The sequence below is a fragment of the Lycorma delicatula genome, chromosome 2 (assembly GCF_047948215.1).
Source record: "Lycorma delicatula isolate Av1 chromosome 2, ASM4794821v1, whole genome shotgun sequence".
Taxonomy (NCBI): Eukaryota; Metazoa; Arthropoda; class Insecta; order Hemiptera; family Fulgoridae; genus Lycorma; species Lycorma delicatula.
The window spans coordinates 35315073-35335702 of record NC_134456.1 but is presented as its reverse complement, the minus strand read 5'-3'; the positions used below and the strand labels follow the sequence as shown (position 1 = coordinate 35335702).

General features: G+C 32.3%; 1 protein-coding gene across 1 annotated transcript; it reads right to left on the bottom strand.

Moving 5' to 3' along the window:
• Positions 1-7668: 7668 nt before the first annotated feature.
• Positions 7669-20278, bottom strand: LOC142319862 (lactosylceramide 4-alpha-galactosyltransferase-like). The gene is made up of 3 exons (XM_075357535.1): positions 19465-20278; positions 13570-13783; positions 7669-7953 (listed from the first exon to the last, which is right to left on the bottom strand). Exons 1-3 carry the CDS (start codon positions 20127-20129, stop codon positions 7669-7671), a joined length of 1164 nt encoding a protein of 387 aa, XP_075213650.1. The 5' UTR covers positions 20130-20278.
• Positions 20279-20630: the final 352 nt, after the last annotated feature.

The window sequence follows — 20630 nt, the reverse complement described above, 5'->3', positions numbered from 1 at the left end:
CAGATTTGAATATTAGATCTTGGATACTGGTGTTCTTTGGTGGTTGGATTTCAATTAACCACACATCTCAGGAATGGTTGACCTGAGACTGTACACAGTTCATTTACATTCATACATATCCTCAGAAGTAATACCTTACCTTATGGTGGTTCCGAAGCTAAACAGAAAAAGAGAGACCGAAGTACCCAGAGAAAAGAGAACACCTAAAATCTAAAAAAAATGAATAAAAAATTAAATTAAAGAAAAATGGAAAGCAGTACCAGTTTTAATAAATCATAAAACTAAAAATGTAAGAAAATGTGGTACTTGTTTGTTATTCCACTACTACTTTTTTGATGCAACTTCTTTGTCAAAAAACAATGTATTAAACAAAAAAATACGTCTGTTAGCGAGCGTAAGTTGTTTGTTTATATCTTGAGTGCACTGACGAATTGTACTATATCAACATAACCTACATTTGCTAACCTCATATTAGGTGCATCTAACAATTTTTTCTGCATTTAAAAAATCTAAATGCAGTTGGTTGGGGCTCTGAATAGTAATTATCCTACATTAAAGAGCCCCAGACTGCAATTAAAAATGTTAGTTGAAGGACAACATTTTCTTATTGATGTAAGTAAGACCTGGTGAGAACTTAATCGTAAGACAACCTTAAATGTTTGCTATTTCTACAAAATGAAAAATATATTTAAACAGATTAAAACTGTATGAAAGTTGATTGGTCACCCAATATTTTGTATAATTAAATACTGCATATCAATGTTTAGTCCTTTGTATACCTTGTTTTCATTTTTTATTTCGATTTATTATAGTTTTTTAGTTCTATTAGGTAGATTTCATAAGAAAGCTACCTGTTGCAATGGGTACCATGATTCGACTTAGGGAATATTTTGACATATCTTCATGTTTCACATCCCCCAGACCCCAAAACCACGGTCAGCTCAAAAGTTTATATATATATTTATATATATATATATTTCACTTTCTTGTGGACATGATAACTGTCGTAATTTTGCGCCAATCACTTTCAAATTGTTACTTAAAAATAACTCGTTCCAAAATCACGGTCGAGTTTGTTAGTGGCCAAAATCGTGACCATGAGGGTGGAAATAGGAAACTTTTTCTAGAAAACAAACTATCGCTACAACTTTCTTATTAAGTCTATTTTTTTGGACAAGGGTCTAAAACTTATGTAAGTAAAGTTTTTAATATCACCAACCATTAGCCCAGGGGGTGGAAAAAATGGGGATTTGAAGACAAAAAAATTATACCTCCCTTAATAGGCACAGTATTGAATCTATTTAAAGTAGACGTTAGTCCTCTAAACATTACCTAAAACATGACCAACCCTTACAGCAAGGGATGACCAAAATGTTACTGTAATTGTAAGAAGATGGGGGCTTGTCGTATGCTAAACATGTGAAACTTTTTTCACAAGCAACCATTGTCGTATTGAGAAAATTTGAAGTTTTTCTTAACTTTAAGGTAGAAATCTTTTTTATCCCATACTTAGCACTGGTGAAATCTACCTCCACCTTCCAGCATGCCGAAAGGGATTTTTTTTATTTATTTACAGTTTTTTTTGGCAGTAGTTTTTTTTAATTTTTATAATCTTTTTTATTATTTAATACTTTTTAGTAACATCGAGGAAAATTCACGATTTGAAAACTTTTGGATATAACGTATTTAACATGTTGTTAACATATTGTAACTGTTTACAGTTAAGGAAACTGTAAACATTTCAATTTATTTATTTAATTGGCATATACCAGTCTAAACTTACAGATTTCTCAAGCGATTGAGTTCCTTGAGAGACTTTTTCTGTGCCATTCACACAGAAATTTTCTGGGATCCAAGCAACTAATGGTTAAACTCTCCAATTGTCTAACGCAACGCAGTGCTATATATGCCTGGCCCTTTGTGAAGATGTGAGAACTCAGAACTACATCCTGTACCTGTACTCTAGGGTAGTCCCTTGTAGTTTATGCAGTCATGCCCAGCACAATACTAGTAGCAGCATAAGCCGTTGCACTTTACCCTGTCCCTGTAAAGCATCAAATCTGACAACTGTGGCCTCAACCCATTGCAAGCAGCATTACCTCTAATTGTATTGTCTAATCAAACTCGGCATAGCGATTTTTCTGAGAGATTTTTCTGAGTATATCAATTAATTTTTGTGCTGGTTTGGTTCTATTGAGATTTTGTATTAGCTAGTATTACTAGCAAATACCCTGATTGAAAATTGGACAATTGTTTACAGAAATATTACAAGAGAAACCATTGCATCGCAAAAAACCCTTGTTGGTGATGATTGGTCTAGTCTCATACAAAGTGCTTGATTCACTTCACCATTTTAGCCTCCATTATTAATATACCCATTATTATTAAACAAAAGTTTTTAAAATTTATTTTATTTAACATAAATTTAATCCTATTATTTTTGTAATATTATTCATTTGATTGATTTGAATCATTCAGTTCAAACCCAGCTCAACAATGGTAGAGGCTCACAGTTAACAGTTCATTAATTTAATTCATTAAAGTTTGTGCCTCAACCGGTAAATCTCCACTATTACATTATATTCACAATATACATGTGAACTACAATGTAGTAGAGGAGATTTATCAAGAGTATATACATATATATATATATATATATGGATTCCTGATAACATAAGGATTCCAATATGAAGTCAAACATCTAAATCGGTTTAACCATTGAGCTTCTATGGTGGAATACATACACCCTAAATACATTACACTCATTTCTGGGCAGTCGTGTAAAAAGGTTCATACAAGCATATGTTCGAAAATAATAGCTTTGTTGTCAAGTTATGGTTAGTGAAAGTTTTTGCTCAGATTTCAGTTCCCCCAGTGAAATGAGGTAATACTGAAATTTTTGAGGTGTTATTTAAGGGATAAACTTGATAGTTTCTTATGTTTACTGACCTGCAAAATTGAATAAAACAGGTCTCAGAACTGAGATGCAGTTCTGAGACAACATAAAACAACATACTTAACAACATTAAACAAAAAACTTCAGTGGCAAAAAATACATTTTTTTAAGGTATTTAGTACAATAACTTGTTAATTGACTAATAAATGCATAAATTTAATTTAATTCAAAAGTTGCAGAAAATTTAATTCTGAGAAAATTGATATGCTGTCATCTACAACACACAAGTGATTACTGATTTTTAAGACAAGATTTGTACAAATTTCTTTAGCTACAATTTACAGTTGCAAAAATAAAATACCAAAAGAAAGTTTATGTTTTATATTAAAAGGCCCTTTTAGTTTGATAATAGCTATAATAGTTGTATTTTTTTTTTTTTGTCTTCAGTCATTTGACTGGTTTGATGCAGCTCTCCAAGATTCCCTATCTAGTGCTAGTCGTTTCATTTCAGTATACCCTCTACATCCTACATCCCTAACAATTTGTTTTACATATTCCAAACGTGGCCTGCCTACACAATTTTTCCCTTCTACCTGTCCTTCCAAAATTAAAGCGACTATTCCAGGATGCCTTAGTTTGTGGCCTATAAGTCTGTCTCTTCTTTTAACTATATTTTTCCAAATGCTTCTTTCTTCATCTATTTGCCGCAATACCTCCTCATTTGTCACTTTATCCACCCATCTGACTTTTAACATTCTCCTATAGCACCACATTTCAAAAGCTTCTAACCTTTTCTTCTCAGATACTCCGATTGTCCAAGTTTCACTTCCATATAAAGCGACACTCCAAACATACACTTTCAAGAATCTTTTCCTGACATTTAAATTAATTTTTGATGTAAACAACCTATATTTCTTACTGAAGGCTCGTTTAGCTTGTGCTATTCGGCATTTTATATCGCTCCTGCTTCGTCCATCTTTAGTAATTCTACTTCCCAAATAACAAAATTCTTCTACCTCCATAATCTTTTCTCCTCCTATTTTCACATTCAGTGGTCCATCTTTGTTATTTCTACTACAGTTCATTACTTTTGTTTTGTTCTTGTTTATTTTCATGCGATAGTTCTTGCGTAGGACTTCATCTATGCCGTTCATTGTTTCTTCTAAATCCTTTTTATATAATTACTATATTGGCTATAATTACTATATCATCTGCAAATCGTAGCATCTTTATCTTTTCACCTTGTACTGTTACTCCGAATCTAAATTGTTCTTTAACATCATTAACTGCTAGTTCCATGTAAAGATTAAAAAGTAACGGAGATAGAGAACATCCTTGTCGGACTCCCTTTCTTATTATGGCTTCTTTCTTATGTTCTTCAATTGCTACTGTTGCTGTTTGGTTCCTGTACATGTTAGCAATTGTTCTTCTATCTCTGTATTTGAACCCTAATTTTTTTAAAATGCTGAACATTTTATTCCAGTCTACGTTATCGAATGCCTTTTCTAGGTCTATAAACGCCAAGTATGTTGGTTTGTTTTTCTTTAATCTTCCTTCTACTATTAATCTGAGGCCTAAAATTGCTTCCCTTGTCCCTATACTTTTCCTGAAACCAAATTGGTCTTCTCCTAACACTTCCTCCACTCTCCTCTCAATTCTTCTGTATAGAATTCTAGTTAAGATTTTTGATGCATGACTAGTTAAACTAATTGTTCTGTATTCTTCACATTTATCTGCCCCTGATTTCTTTGGTATCATTACTATAACACTTTTTTTGAATTCTGACGGAAATTCCCCTTTTTCATAAATATTACACACCAGTTTGTATAATCTATCAATCGCCTCCTCCCCTGCACTGCGCAGTAATTCTACAGGTATTCCGTCTATTCCAGGAGCCTTTCTGCCATTTAAAACTTTTAATGCTCTCTTAAATTCAGATCTCAGTATTGTTTCTCCCATTTCATCCTCCTCAACTTCTTCTTCTTCCTCTATAAAACCATTTTCTAATTCATTTCCTCCGTATAACTCTTCAATATATTCCACCCATCTATCGACTTTACCTTTTGTATTATATATAGGTGTACCATCTTTGTTTAACACATTATTAGATTTTAATTTATGTACCCCAAAATTTTCCTTAACTTTCCTGTATGCTCCGTCTATTTTACCAATGTTCATTTCTCTTTCCACTTCTGAACACTTTTCTTTAATCCACTCTTCTTTCGCCAGTTTGCACTTCCTGTTTATAGCATTTCTTAATTGCCGATAGTTCCTTTTACTTTCTTCATCACTAGCATTCTTATATTTTCTACGTTCATCCATCAGCTGCAATATATCGTCTGAAACCCAAGGTTTTCTACCAGTTCTCTTTATTCCGCCTAAGTTCGCTTCTGCTGATTTAAGAATTTCCTTTTTAACATTCTCCCATTCTTCTTCTACATTTTCTATCTTATCTTTTTTACTCAGACCTCTAGCGATGTCCTCCTCAAAAATCTTCTTTACCTCCTCTTCCTCAAGCTTCTCTAAATTCCACCGATTAATAGTTGTATAATATATTATTTTTTTTTGTTTATGATAGACACTGATGACTATTATTTAAGATTATAGTCTTTCTGAATGCTTAACTGATCTAAATTTATGGCTGTAGAATGACTAAATATTATAATGTTAGCTTTAAAACTTTATGTATTAAATTTCATTCAGTTTGTTGTTTAAAAAATTTAGTTTAAAATAACACAAAGTCAGTTCTATTATTTGAAAAGATAAATTCTGTCTTTCATAGGAAAGGAATGTTTGAATTTGTGTAACATTAAAAAGGGTTAAATTGATTTGTCACCAAATTAATTTCACTAAAATGATATTCTTAGGTTATTGCAACAAAAAATTAATTAAATTCAAGATGGTTACAAACTTTTGTTTATAGAATATAATCATGTTCAATCAATAAACATAAGTTTTATGGTTTTTCATTTATTAGTTTTAGTATTACAGTAAAAAAAAACTACAGTTTAAATGAAAATAATATTTTATTATATAAAAGAACATTTCAGAATAAACTACAAATTGTACATGAATAATTTGTAAGAATAATTTATGAAACACAGCTTATATTCAAATTTTCATTCAACTACCACTAGACAAAATTTAAAATAAATATAGAAAGATGCATTTGAATTATCTTACACAATTCATTAAATTTATCACATTTTTATTCTCACATAATAAATTCATCACATAAAAAAATTCTGTTTAAACTGATTATCTCAAACATTTTTTGAAATGTCAAAAAGCATTGGGTCTAACATAGATAAAAATTCCTATTACATTATATGAAGGCAATGTTATAAAATAACAATCAAAATTTCTACTTATTTAAACAGTGACTTTTTACATTTTCCATTGCATGAATATAATTTAATGATGATGATATTATTGTATGTAATAAAAATTATGTAATACAATTTTATAAAAATTAATGTGTTTTCAGCTGTGTGTCAATAGTGTTCATGCATTGCTATAGTCAATAGTATGATACAAACAGAAGTTATAATTCAGGTTATTTTGAATTGAGAAAACATAATATATTTAAATAATAAAAATTTATATTAATAAAAATTTGATTCGTACACTTACAATTTCAGACTAGTCTTTAAAGATATCTTTCTCTTTGTTGAGTACATTTTATGCATGGTTTAACATTTGTTAAACAGTTGTTCTTTGTAAATACAAATTTTGTTTTGTTCTTTAATCTGAAATTTATTTTATTTTATGAGTTGCTTCTTTCATAATATATAAATTCTACATTTACCAAGATTGGAAGAACTGATTGTATTATGCAATAATATTACAACTGAACCAAAACATTTTAGATATGCACAAAAACATGCCACACAGCATGGAAATAAAAGTGAATGATTATATTTAAATTAGATACACTTCCGCATGCCATACAATTGCAAGAATGGGTGAGGTTGTTCTTTTAGTAACTGTATACTTGATTCTGAGAAGTCTTTTTAATTTCTGGAGAAATCATTTTTGTTGAAGAGTACATTTAAGTCAGTCAATGCTAATCTCTTTTAACAGTCATGTGCTGCTCCCATATGGATAAAAATTCCCTAGTACCCAAAGGGTTGTAGGTAGGATGGATGCTCACTGGCTGGATAAGCCTTGAGCTTTTCTCTTAATAGATCTTTTCGTCTCATATGAGACAAACAGTCTTTTTCTCAACTGTTTTAAAAAAGTCCTTTTCCATACTCTTGATCCTATCTTCATGGTGTTAGTGTGACCCTGTTTTGTCCAGTTAAAAATGGCAGGACATATGGAACTACCCATGATTTGTCCAGTGGGAGGGGTGGGTTGGCTATATACCAATCTGGGGGCTGTCAAGTTCACTTTCCTGTTTGTGATTACACAATAAGCTTGACATCTGAATTCCTATTGGATAATGTCAAGCCTCCTAATGTGTTCATTTAAATAATGTGAACACAAAAACATGTTTGGTAACCAACAACATGGTAAAAGATTCAAATATTTTTTACCAAATTTTAAATATTTGATTTATCATCTAAAAGAGCCTCAACAGTAGCTTCAGTAGCTATCAAAATGAAACAACAGCAGTACTAATTACAGATGAAGATTACCCTCTTGTAGCTGAAAACATTTTAATGTAGCTATTTTAACATGCTAAATTTTATTTAGTTCATTATAGACATTACCATTTTGTTTGCGTTTAAGTACCTGTATAGCTAACTAATGTTTTCATAAGTTTAATATTAATAAGAAGAGTAGTTTTGCATTTTAACAGCAGAATGAACTAATTGACAGTATTTTTCAGCTAGTATTTCATATGGCTGTTTTGAACCAACATAAACTTTGACTTTATGACTTTTTTTATTCCAAAAATGAACAACAAAAGAATTTTTTATTCGTTGTAATGTAACACTAGTATTGTTTTCCTGAAAATACATTTCCCATTCATTCCAAGGGAGTGGATAGAATACTTCAGGTTGATATATTGTAAATCCATCACATATAATTTTATTGTTTTCTTCTATTTTCTAGAAAAAAAATTGATCATGAATTAGTAATGAAAACACCTTCCACCATTAAATTACAGTAAAAGTAGTTATTGAAAATAAAACGTGGTAATTTTAGTATTAATTTGATTAATATAACAGATAACTCATTAATTATTTATTAAAAATCCATTATTTGAGTGAATGGTTAGCAACATTACCAAGCAGATGCTATAACTGTTCTCTGGTGTAGAAACCTGGTTCAAGTACCAGTATAACACAAGCTCAAGTTACTTGGGCTTTAATACATATTTTACTATTATTTTTTGTTGCAAATTTCATATCCTGTTAAAATTACATAAAAATGAACATCTCCACTTTGGGTTATTGTTTGTTTATTATTTGAATCATATAAGTAGATATAATTATTTACAAAATATATTTATCTTATTTACAGTAGGAGAGATATTGTAACAAGACCGGTACAGGGGGCATGAGTATGAATTATGATCCCTACCAATTATGAAAGTAATATAAAGTAAAATAATTGCAGGAATCCAGAACATTACAAAAAGGAGTTTTTGACTTATTCTTTACTTTTTGTAAAGTATAGGTCCATTTAACAATAGTCCTTTGTTATACTGTCTGCTAACACAATGAACACCTGTTGTACGGTGAGAAGAGACCAGGTTTGGAATTCATGGGAACTAAAGACTGGTCAACTGTTCTCATTCTTCGACTTGGGTCTGGTCTGTCAGGTAAAGAGGCTAGAAGTATAAATAGCCCAGTAAGACCAGCTAAGAGAGAGTTCTATTTCAACCAGTCGCTGAGGTGTTACAGCGTCAGTCCCGTAAGGGCAGTTCTACGAGGAGAGGCTGCAAGTTGTGTGGAATCATGTGGGTTCGGGAAAGTTCTGCAAACCAGTCTAGCAAGATGTACGAAGACGGTCCAGCATGGAGAGTCACAGGTGTGAGTCTGCGAGACTTCAGTCCAGCGAGGAGAGTATCCGGTTTGATAGTGTATAAGTGTATAATACAATAGACTTCATTCGTAAACTGTTAGAGACAACAAAAGGGATTTGCAAGTGAATTTTATAAGATTGTTTATTAATATAAGAATAGTAGTTAAAAAGGGTTAAAACTAGCGCTTTCTTTTGTTAATGGGTCTGAACATTAGTTTTCTTTTATATACCTGGAATAAATTCCGAACGATTATTTATTCTGAACTCTGACTTATATGCAATCTGGATTTATTATTTACTGTTGATGTTGCTATCGTTTTATGTGTAATATTTTGATTGTTATACTTTGTAGATTACGTTATGCATTTTTCTCTGTTTCTAAGTCACGTAATTATCATTTACTATTATTATACTGACTATTATTGTGGTTGTAATTACTATATTAATATTTGTAGTCATTAATAGTTTTATTATTATTATTAAACCACTTAGTACAGAACACTGAGATAAGACATATCTTACCTTAATTTTATCATGAAAGTAATTTCGTGGGATTCTGCAACCTCATGATTGAATTATTTAATTAAACTATATTTATATTTTTAATTTTTAACTTTTTAACATGCAGTTTTAATAATTTGATCATGACTGAGGATGTGGGATCCTATGAAAGTACTTTCATGATAAAATGATTGTAAGATATGTCTTATCTCAATATTCTACTAGATGGTTTATATAGAATTTTTAAAATGTATATAGAAGAACAATTTGTGACTGCCTGTACCCAGAAAAAACTACTGAATAAACTGATGAAAATTTGAACATGTCCTTTTTATGGTGTAAGTGCACACTAAAAAGGATTTTTTGAAATTCTGAGTTTAAAGGATTAAAATGGAGTAACATTGAAAATTATTATTTTTTTAAAATGAAGATGTAAGAATTTCTAAAAACTAATTTCTAGATTTTTTGAAATTCCAAGTTTAAATGGTTAAACTGAATTTTTGGATTTTTTTTAAACCTGGCTATTTTTTTTTAATTTTTCTGTAACAAATGAGTGTATCAACTTGATTTATGGTATGTGTAATATTTATGTCAATATCTAAAACTAACTTTTTTTTAAAATTTGACTTTGAAAGGGATGAAGAAAGGTAAGAATATGTTGAACAATGATTGCAAATTCTTCTCATTTCCAAATATACTAAATGAGATATTTAGATATTATCTTCAGATAAATATCTAAAAACCATTTTCAGATTTTTTGGATTTCAATTTTTTAAGGGGTGCAACATTATATGGTGTGGTGGCTCAACCAACACAGCCACTGTCACTGTTTCTGTATGTGCAACGTGATTGGTTGCAGCTGTCTCCAGTTACTTAACTAAAAATAAAAAAAAAATTACCGTAACAGGAAACACAAATTTCGACATGTATAGTGCGTCGAAACTTTGCAGAATACCATGAAATTACTTAATCTCCTTAAAACAGTTCTCCTTAATCTCCTTAATACAATAGTACAATGCATGTTTCACCAGACCTGATATATATATATATATATATAAAGCTATAAAATATTTTATTAAATTAAATATTACATATTATCTAAAAGATTATTAAATTAAATATTTTATAAAATTAAAATTAACAGAACCTTAAATAGCATAAAATAAATATGAGGTGAATATTTTATGTTTAGTATTATAAATATCTGACATTTATTTTATATAAATATTTGGCATTCTTTTTTATTTTATTTTTTACAATTTGTCAAATTTTTCTTGAAAAGAAAGCAAACATCATAAAGATCCAACTCTTAGTATTCTAAGGATATCCCAGATTCTTAGTGAGAAAATTTGTGATACTCTATTATATGATAGTGTAGTTTTGAATATGGATAACAAACATACAAAATGAAATGAAATGTTGCAACAAGGAGATATATGTCAGAAATTGTATATTTGCATAGAAATTTGAAGAAAGTAAATATGGGAGTGTTTATTAACATTCAACGTTGTGAACAAATAAAAGAACAGACTTTTTTTAAAAGATATTCAGATTATATATTTTCAGATTCAATAACTTAAAATTGTATGAATGGCTGCCTTTATTCCCAGAGTTTTAGCAAATTATACTGTTTACAAAAAGAAGCAAAAAGAAGCTGTCTACAAAAGAAGCTTGTTCATTGCATTTATATTGAAAATATTAAACATCTGGATTATTGAAATCTCTAACATTTTCAAATCCTCATAAATATCACCCAGTACAGAAGTGTAGTAATTGAAAAGAACTGAATTAATTTCTTGACCAAGCAATAGCCCAGACAAGACAGGTGGTTTCTTATGCAAATGTACATACCCATTTATGCATAAGTAGCATTTGCATTATTCAACAACTAGCTCGTTACAACTAGCTAGTTATGCTTATCATAATCTTATTGATTAAAAATTAGGTACACAAAAAGACATGATATCATTTTGTGTAAATATTAATATCTTGAACAAAAGTAACATCTTTGATACAGTAATTTATGGTTATCTTTGTATGTTTTTAATATTTTTTTTTAGTAATGTAATTTATCCTGTTGGAACATAGTTTACTGCATGAGAATTGTATGAACTGAATTGTACTGAGATATAATTAAACACAAATAATTTGCATATATAAAAACTTTAACTTTTTTTAATTAAGGGTTTCAAAACATCAAGAAATGTATGGCATCTTCATGTTTTTAGAGATGTCAGTGCTTTTTCTCTCTTATACATTGTAAAGGCTGGGTAAATAATATAACACTATGTTCTTAAAATTTTGTCACTGGTTTTTTTGTAAATATCCAAAACAAAAATATCTGAACGAGGAAATTCTCTTAGCTTCCACAGCCACAGCTTACATCAGAATTCAAAATCAGAAACATTTTTTCTTTATGGTTTTGACCTAAATAAAATAATTTTTAGAATTGGGTCACATACTATCGCTTCACTTCTTATCTAAAGATCACAACTCTTAACTTATTGGTACAAGACAATGTCAGATACTGATTGACACTGATTGATGCTGATTGTCTGACACTGATTGAACAAATTAAAACTAGATGATTGTAAAAAATCATGGATACTTAAAATTTATATTAAGTAAGAAATTTTTATGTTTTTTGTAAATAAATATTCTTTTATTCATACCTTTTTAATGTAAAGAATTTTTTTTTATTCACTGATTAAATTTCTTGTAAAGGAATTTACAAGAAAAGTAGGGTTATGAACAAAGAAAATATAAAAAGAAATAAATGCTAAAGAGTACATTAAAAACCAGCAAAATTGTTGTTTTGTCTCTTTTTCTGTTTAGCTTTGGAACCACTGTAAGGTAAGGTATTACATCAGAGGATGAATGAGGATATGTATGGGTGTAAATGAACTGTATGTAGTCTTGTACAGGTCTTAGGTCAATCACTCTTAACACGTGTGGATAATTGAAACCCAAACACCAGTGAACACTGGTATCCACAGTCTAGGATGCAAATTCATAAAAAAGCAATTGCCTTTATTAGGATTTGAACCCTAGAACTCTCAATTTTGGAAATCAGCTGATTTTGTGGTGATGAGTTAACCACTAGACTAACCCAGTGGGTTACAGTATAATCTAAACATAAAATTTATTCGGATATTTATTCACCCAAATAAATATATTGTAAAAATATGTTTTGTTTTGTTTACGATTACAATTTATATTTAATTCAGTTTACATGAAGGTGTACCTATCACAAAGTTACAAAGATTTTTGTGTACTTTTAAAAAGTACAAGGAAAAATAAGGTTTTACTGTTTTCTTAATTTATATTCTTATGCTGTTTTTATTTCCAAGTGTAATGATATCTTACTTCTAAAATAATAAATAATAAAATATAATAATTAATAATAATTAATTTGAATATACATATTTTGGATATTTAATTATTTTAAGTTCTTTTAGTTTACTTGTACCATCTGTAAAAAATTAATAAACACATTTTGTTGATTTTTTTTCTTGAAAAGGATGAATGTACTTTTAGTTTTTTTTAACCTCCGGGACCACCATTAGGTATTACTTCAGAGGATGAGATGATGACAATTTTTGTAGCGTGTGAAAACGCCATGCCTGAATGGGATTTGAACCCGGGACCTCTGGATGAAAGGCACTTTTGAGATTTTTTTTTAATGTGGTTAGATTAGTGAATGACACGTTTTAAAATTCTACTGTAATTATATAGTTCTGAGTTAATTTTACCCCAACTTTTTTTAAAATAGATTTATATTTTTTCCGTATGTAGAACAAATGTTTCAAAACAGATGCTCTGTTCTACTTTCTTGTTAATTACAAAAGTTTAATTTTAAAAAAGGATTGTTTAGTACTAATAAAATTGATGCTGTTTGTAAAAATTTTTTAATGTTTTAATAGTTAATAGTATCATTGGTTTCTTTATTTCTTTGATGAAAAATGTATTACAGAGCAATTTAGCAGAACAAGTTTATAAATTTAACTGCATGAAAAGATAATAAACATGTTCAGATGAAGTAATTAAATTTACAGACCTAAAACCAAAACTTTTATAAGTAACTTAGATAATTATTCCTACAAAAAAAAAATATATTATCAACTTAAAACAATAATAAATTTATAATAATATATTTCAACTTAAAATAAATTATCCGAATCAAATGAAGATGATACCTGTCCATTGTTACATAGATTCAAAAGAGTTTTAGTCACTAAATCAGGACCATTATTCGACCATTTTGTCCCATCAAAAAATCTCTTTAAGTAGTATAACATCTCGGTTAATAATTTATAACCTATTCCATTGCTTTTAAAATTAATCACTGCACTTCCAATTGCTGTTTTTGTTTCATAGGCAGCAAAATCAGCTCTTAATTCATAAAGAGACCTGAAAACATGTTACTATTAGTTCACTCTTCTTAAAAATTATTATGAAATTAAGATCCTGTATTTTTGCCAACATGTATTAGATGTATTGTATTTATGTTATTGATGAAGCTCATTCTTGGAGACATGTTTTGCAAACAAGGTGGAGAAACCCCATTACGGGCGCCAAGACAGTGTTGAGTTCACTAACAGGTTCCGCAAGATGTTATTAAGTGCATATGTGTACCTGTGCACTACCGTCTAACCTCCACCCCAGGCTAACCACCCTTCTGGAAACCACTAAAGGGGCATTACTTCAGAGGCCGTAAATGCCCACACACACAATCAGACACCACTAACAATAAAGTAGCACACCAAATACACACACATCCCAAGAACAACGCATAACAACGCATCACAACACACGAGACAATCGAAGGCACAATGCCCACAAATAGGCACAACAAAACAAGCACACCAGCTCCAACACGCCCCAAATCCATGCAACAGCCACCATCTCAATCCCCCCCCCCCACCAGAGGGAGAAGAACACCCACCTTGTGACATGTCTGGTTGCCACACCACCCCCTCTGTTCCTAGTCATTAGTGGCTTAATCGGAGAACATCTTCTTGCCCGCAAACTGATCACATTCCACAGTAATCAGTCATTAGTCAGCCTTGTGAGATGCCACTGATGCAAATGTCTCGAAAGACACTGACATCAGTAAATTCTGCCCTAGTCAAGATTTGCCTTCTAAGAAGACATCAAATACCTAATTTTAACATGTAGCCCTCAGGAACTGCTAAACTAACTGCCTACTCGCGTAAGATCAAAGACTCCGCCCGCCTAACTCTATTACCATTTATCCACCACCTAAACCGTATGTACCCACTTTACAGTATGATTATTCCAGTAATTTCCATGTCACGACAGGATATAAATTAATAAATTTAGTGATTGGAGTGCTAACCAGCGTAAATGAAAATGTCTCGGAGGACTTCACGTCTGGTCCGTTCGGGAGCTGAGTATAACCTCTAGTCTCCCACTTCAACTTCAACTTTGAGGATCGCTTGCATTTACAGCTAAGCTGATCGCAACTAACATTTACTTATTTGCCCCTTTATAAGTGCACTCCAATTCAACAAATTGCCATGCTAAAGTTAGTGAATCGTACTTTGGAGACTGAGATTACGCTCCCGAGCACAACCCCCATTGATACTAGAACTACTCTAACCGGGGCTCGGTGCCAAACACGCCTACCTCCGGCCAATCAAACTGTCCGGGCGGCACCCTAGCCACTCGGGTAACTAACACTAAATGAACCCGCAATCGCCAGTGCAAACTGAGAGGAGAAGTAAGCTAGTCAAGTAAAATGCAAAATACAGCAGTAGAAACTGCAGAAAATAATTTCTACCAGGTCCCATACACCTACTCAAACAGCACTGCAGTCAAACCCGACGCAACTTAAACTAAGAAGATTTGATCAACCTATCCCCGATGCAAAAGCGTCCCTGCAAGCAGGAACAAACAACCGCAGAGAATGTCCACAGTTCATCACATAACTCGTGCCAAAGAAGCGATTTGACAATCGCAATAGACGTAAACCAATAGCCGGTAACAAGGTTACCGGTCGCCACACCATCCCCTCCGTGGGCCCTGAGGGGCTTTACCGGAGGTCGTCTTTAGCCCCTCTGATTACATCTCACAGTCATCAACCAGGCCTCGGTCAGGATGCCACCGATGTAAATGCCTCGGCAGACATCAGGAAAATACAGATCAAATTTTGCCTTCACGTAAGCCTCAAACGGACATCTTCACACCCAACTTAAAATGATTTTCACTAACTAACAGAGACCGCAGAAGCGCGGACTCCGTGCCTAGTCTAAATTTGACAAAACCGTTCGTGACTGTGAATGCCTCAGAAAACGAACCAGTTGTACGTCAAATCAGTGTGTCTCACACATACCAATCGAAATTAGCTTACCAATCAATACCACGCTCATTAGCCAAGGTATCTATTGGTTTGACTCCGACACAGACTGCCTCCAGCGAAACTGTTCTATGCCAGCAAGAGGAGTCGCTGGGCTCGCTGCAAAATGTCCGCGTAACACCGAAAAGCCAAGCGGTGAACCCATACAGAAGCAGCATATAGCTGCATTACAAAAGTCTCACTGACACTTTTGTAAAGGATACGCATGGTACGGTAATTCAACCCCTAATCGGGATGAATGACTACGGATTCCATAAAAAGCATCAGCGAACTTTTTTCTACATATTGTAGATGTTCTTTGAAACGAAAATTCTCATCAAGGATGACACCAGGTACTTTTGAGCCGTAACGTAGCGAATGGGGAGACCAGCCATCCGAACTCGGACACACCGGGTTGGTCTAGTGGTGAACGCGTCTTCCCAAATCAGATGATTTGGAAGTCGAGAGTTCTAGCGTTCAAGTACTAGTAAAGCGAGCTATTTTTACACGGACTTGAATACTAGATCGTGGATACCGGTGTTCTTTGGTGGTTAGGTTTCAATTAACCACACATCTCAGGTATGGTCGAACTGAGAATGTACAAGACTACACTTCATTCACACTCATACATATCATCCTCTGAAGTATTATCTAAACGGTAGTTACCGGAGGCTAAACAGGAAAAGAAAGAAAGAAAGCCATCCGAACCCGAATTCGTCAGGAAGCAGTCAATCGGCCCTTAAGAAACATCATTATGGCTTTCTCTGGGCTGAAAATCATTTTATATTGGAGACTCCACAGCTGGAGTGTCTCAAAAGCATGAGCAGCTCGGAACTCTACTTTGTTACGCTAATCCCCTTCAATCAGCAGCAGCGCGTAGTCAGCTTAAGCGATAAGATGACAACCACATGGAAACCTCAAACGCAACATGGAATCGAATTCTATAATCCAAAGAAAGGGACTCAGACACTGCCCTGAGAGCATCCAGTCCGATGTCTGAAATAACTTGAGAGTATTTCTAATTCATTTCGTGTACATTTACACCTAAATGTATACCACCATAAGTTGGTGGCCACCAAAGTTATTAAATGCTCCGGATATATCCAGAAAAATCCCTAATACACATTTGCATGAAGGAGAGGACGCTACATCCATCACCTTTAGTACGACATCCTCAATGCTCTTGCCCAGTCGGAAACCGCACTGGTTGTCGATTAGCAAATGATCAATGACCAATCTAACATTAATACACAAATGTAGGACCTTCTCAAAAACCTTACCAATCACAGTCAGAGCGTTAGTGGACGGTAAGAACAACCTTTGTAAGATCTTTACCTTTGAACAAAAATACAGTCTCTACGTTTCCAACCCGTCGGAAAATGACCGGCGAAGAGCAACCTATTATAAATTGTAGTTAGAGGACCAGGAAGTACTGGAGCTCTCCAACAAGTAGCTCTATCGTCATATCCGGGGGCCTTGTGCATGCCATACTGCAGATCACCTGACGCACCTCCGCCTCAGTCAATCTCAGAAGATTGTAAGTCGGTCTCGAAAGCCGCGACTTCCCGTCTGACACATCGGTGGTATGAAACCTCACCCACCATTGTGTCGTCCGGGAGTAAATCATTCAACAAAATATCAGGGACACGGTCCTTGTCAATTACCATACCTTCGTGGATCGATAAAGCTGACAAGAGGACATCTTTCCTGCGCATATGCCCAAGGACTCTATACACAACACCCCAAGGATCTCTATTTCCTTGTTCCTGAATGAAGGAACGCCAGGAATTTGGAGGAAATAATACTGTGGAAGTACCTAACCCTCCTTCTGCGGTAATCCGTAGTCAGGGCCGCACCCTGATCGTGAAATTTTCTGCCAGGACTCTAATGGCAGGCCGTCAAGGTCTCGAGAAAAACCTCCATTCTGGACTCCAACAAAAAGGAGAATTTCGGCCAGTCCGCCTTCCTGTGCAGGAAGCGCTCCTGGTAAACAGAAAAATGGTACGGTTCTGACATTCTCCAAAGCAATGAGCACGCCATCAGGCACCAAAACGGAGTGCCCATATCTACATTATGTAATCTTCAGGTAATCCAATAAAAATATTGGATTACTTTTAACCTTAAATTTAAACTAAATTAACTACTGCATCTGTCTTACGTATTTAACTTTTTAAATTAAATATATCTTGTATTGATTTATCAATAATACACAGATGTCTGATCACAACACAATATGAGTGTGCCATACAAGAAAGAAACTATTATGAAATAGGACAATTTCTTCAATCAGGCTGTCTCTATGAACTGATGACTTCTAAAACACTACACCAGATTAATGTAGCACAGCTATTGTCAACAGCAGTCACCCATTCATTCTGTCAAACTACCTTCAGTCAATGTTTGACAAAACCTATATTGTGTGAATGAATCACATTACTTTCAAAAATTGACTGAGGATATGGTGGGTGGTTTAGTTTTGCATTAAACGTGCTTTATAAGTTCTGAATTACTAGTAGAAAATTTAAATTACTAATATAGAAGGAACGAGATATTATTTTCCAGATAAGTTATAATTTCTCATCATACAGATATGATATTTATTAACAATTTTTAGCAGGTTTGATCAAGTTGAAAATTTTTAAGCTGTATGAAGGTAATTTTTGTTAAATTAGTTTATTTTCCTAATTTAAGAATTCTTAATGAAAAATATCTATTTCAATTAAACAAATATTTTTTAACCTACCTATCAATGAACAAGAAATAAATGAAATGTTAAAACTAACTACAAAGTAATCATATAATGCATTTACCTAACAGAAAAACTTCCCAGTCAGTGACGGCTCGCATATAGGCACTTTGGAACTGCAGCACTCCCTATTTCCACTTTATAATATTGATAACATTTATAACAACTCAATAACTCATAACTCATATTGACTGCTTTTTTCTTTAATTCTTTCTTTATACTTGTCAGTAGCCATCCTCGCACACAGGAAGCTGCACACAAGGCAGCGAGGGAGAGGATAAAGATGACAAAGAGGATGAAGATGATGATGAAGAGGATGAAGATGAAGGCCCAGAAAAACATTTTATGGAGCAGCACCCCCATTTATTTTAGCTGCAAGCTGCCACTGTTCCCAGTTTTAGATTGGTAAGAGAGTCGCCAGAAAGTTATGAAAAAAAAGTTGTTTTAAATTGACTAACCCTATTGGTTTATTATTTGATAATTTACTATTAGTTTTCTGTTAGGCTTTGAATCTGATTAATTACAGCTCAATTAAATATGATGAAAAATATTTTATATACTACATATTCTTTAATAAGTATTATATCCATTGAAAATATATACTTCTGAAGTGGAGTGAAATGGGCTATAACATGTGAATGTAAATACATCATTTTGATGGTTTATAGGTTTTTGTATTGAAGGCAATAATTAATTGAATTGTTGGGTGAAACCAGCTTTCATAAATTATTATAATATTACTTCTTTCTTTTTCCTCTTTAGCTTCCAGTAATTACCATTCAGATAATACTTCAGAGGATGATTGAGGATGATATGTATGAGTGTAAATGAAGTCTTGTACAGTCTCAGTTTAACCATTCTTGAGATGTGGTTAATTGAAACCCAGCCACCAAAGAACACCAGTATCCACGATCTAGTATCCAAATCTGTGTAAAAATAACTGACCTTCCTATTATAATGTTACTAAATGAAAATACAGTTACTTACCTTGTGCTTATGACATCCAAATCAATATAACTACCTCCGTATTTCCATAATGTTAAAAATCGTAGAACATCACTAGTGTGTTCAACAGGATAGTTTGATTCATCCAGTACACCTTTTGTCAATAAATCTTCTACAGGCGTTCCTTCAAAGTATTTGTACACACATAATTTTACTATTTTCACATTACTATGACAAAATATTTGTATTATTTCTTTTGAAGTTTTTTTAAAAATGTTTTCATTAATTGGACAAGAATAAAGTAAATATATAGTATGATTTTTATTTAAATACGCTGTCGATTCAATTGCACATGCTTGACGAATGCTTAGTATCATTCCATTCCTTTCAAATTCATACTTACTTCTTGCATTTTTTGTACAACATGTGGTCTCTATAAAAAATATATTTAAATTACTTTTTGTTATATCTTCAGCATGAATTGAAACACCCCAAAAATCTATTTCATCTTCAGATAAACTACGATATTCAAAATCATTTTTAAGCCTAGCAATATGGAATTCAGAATTCTTATACATCCATTTTATAATCAAATTGTTCTGTAAATATAAGATATTAAAAGCTATTAAAGTTAATGTTATGTACACTAAATACTTAAATTGTTTATTGTAACGTTCATATTTTAACTTTAAACTATGCATTTTCATTTAGTTAGTTGCTCACACTAAACTTACTTCAGATTATTGAAAAACATAAAAATTACCACAGTCATCCATTATTGCAGAAAAAACACTGAATGGCCTTCATAGACCTGGAACAAAAATAATTTTATGTAGTATTATTGTCTCAACAATATAGTGTCTAACTATTTACAGTGAAAGTTTTATGATTTTTTGCCAATATTGCTGGACCATTGCATATGACTAAAATTTTATTATTATAAAAGCATCTACATTACTATACTTCAAGAAACAAAAAACAGAAATAATTTCAATAGATACATTATGTGCTACACATTTAAAAATATCCAATATTATGTAATATTGTATTAACAAGATTCACTGAACAATTACAAGTTAAGTTGAATAATAATTACTACTTATGTCTTTGCATACTATTTTTTATTTGTTGATAAATCTAATCTTTTAAAATTGACATTGTTAAGATAAGTACTTTTTTATATAATTATATCACAAATTTAAAAAATC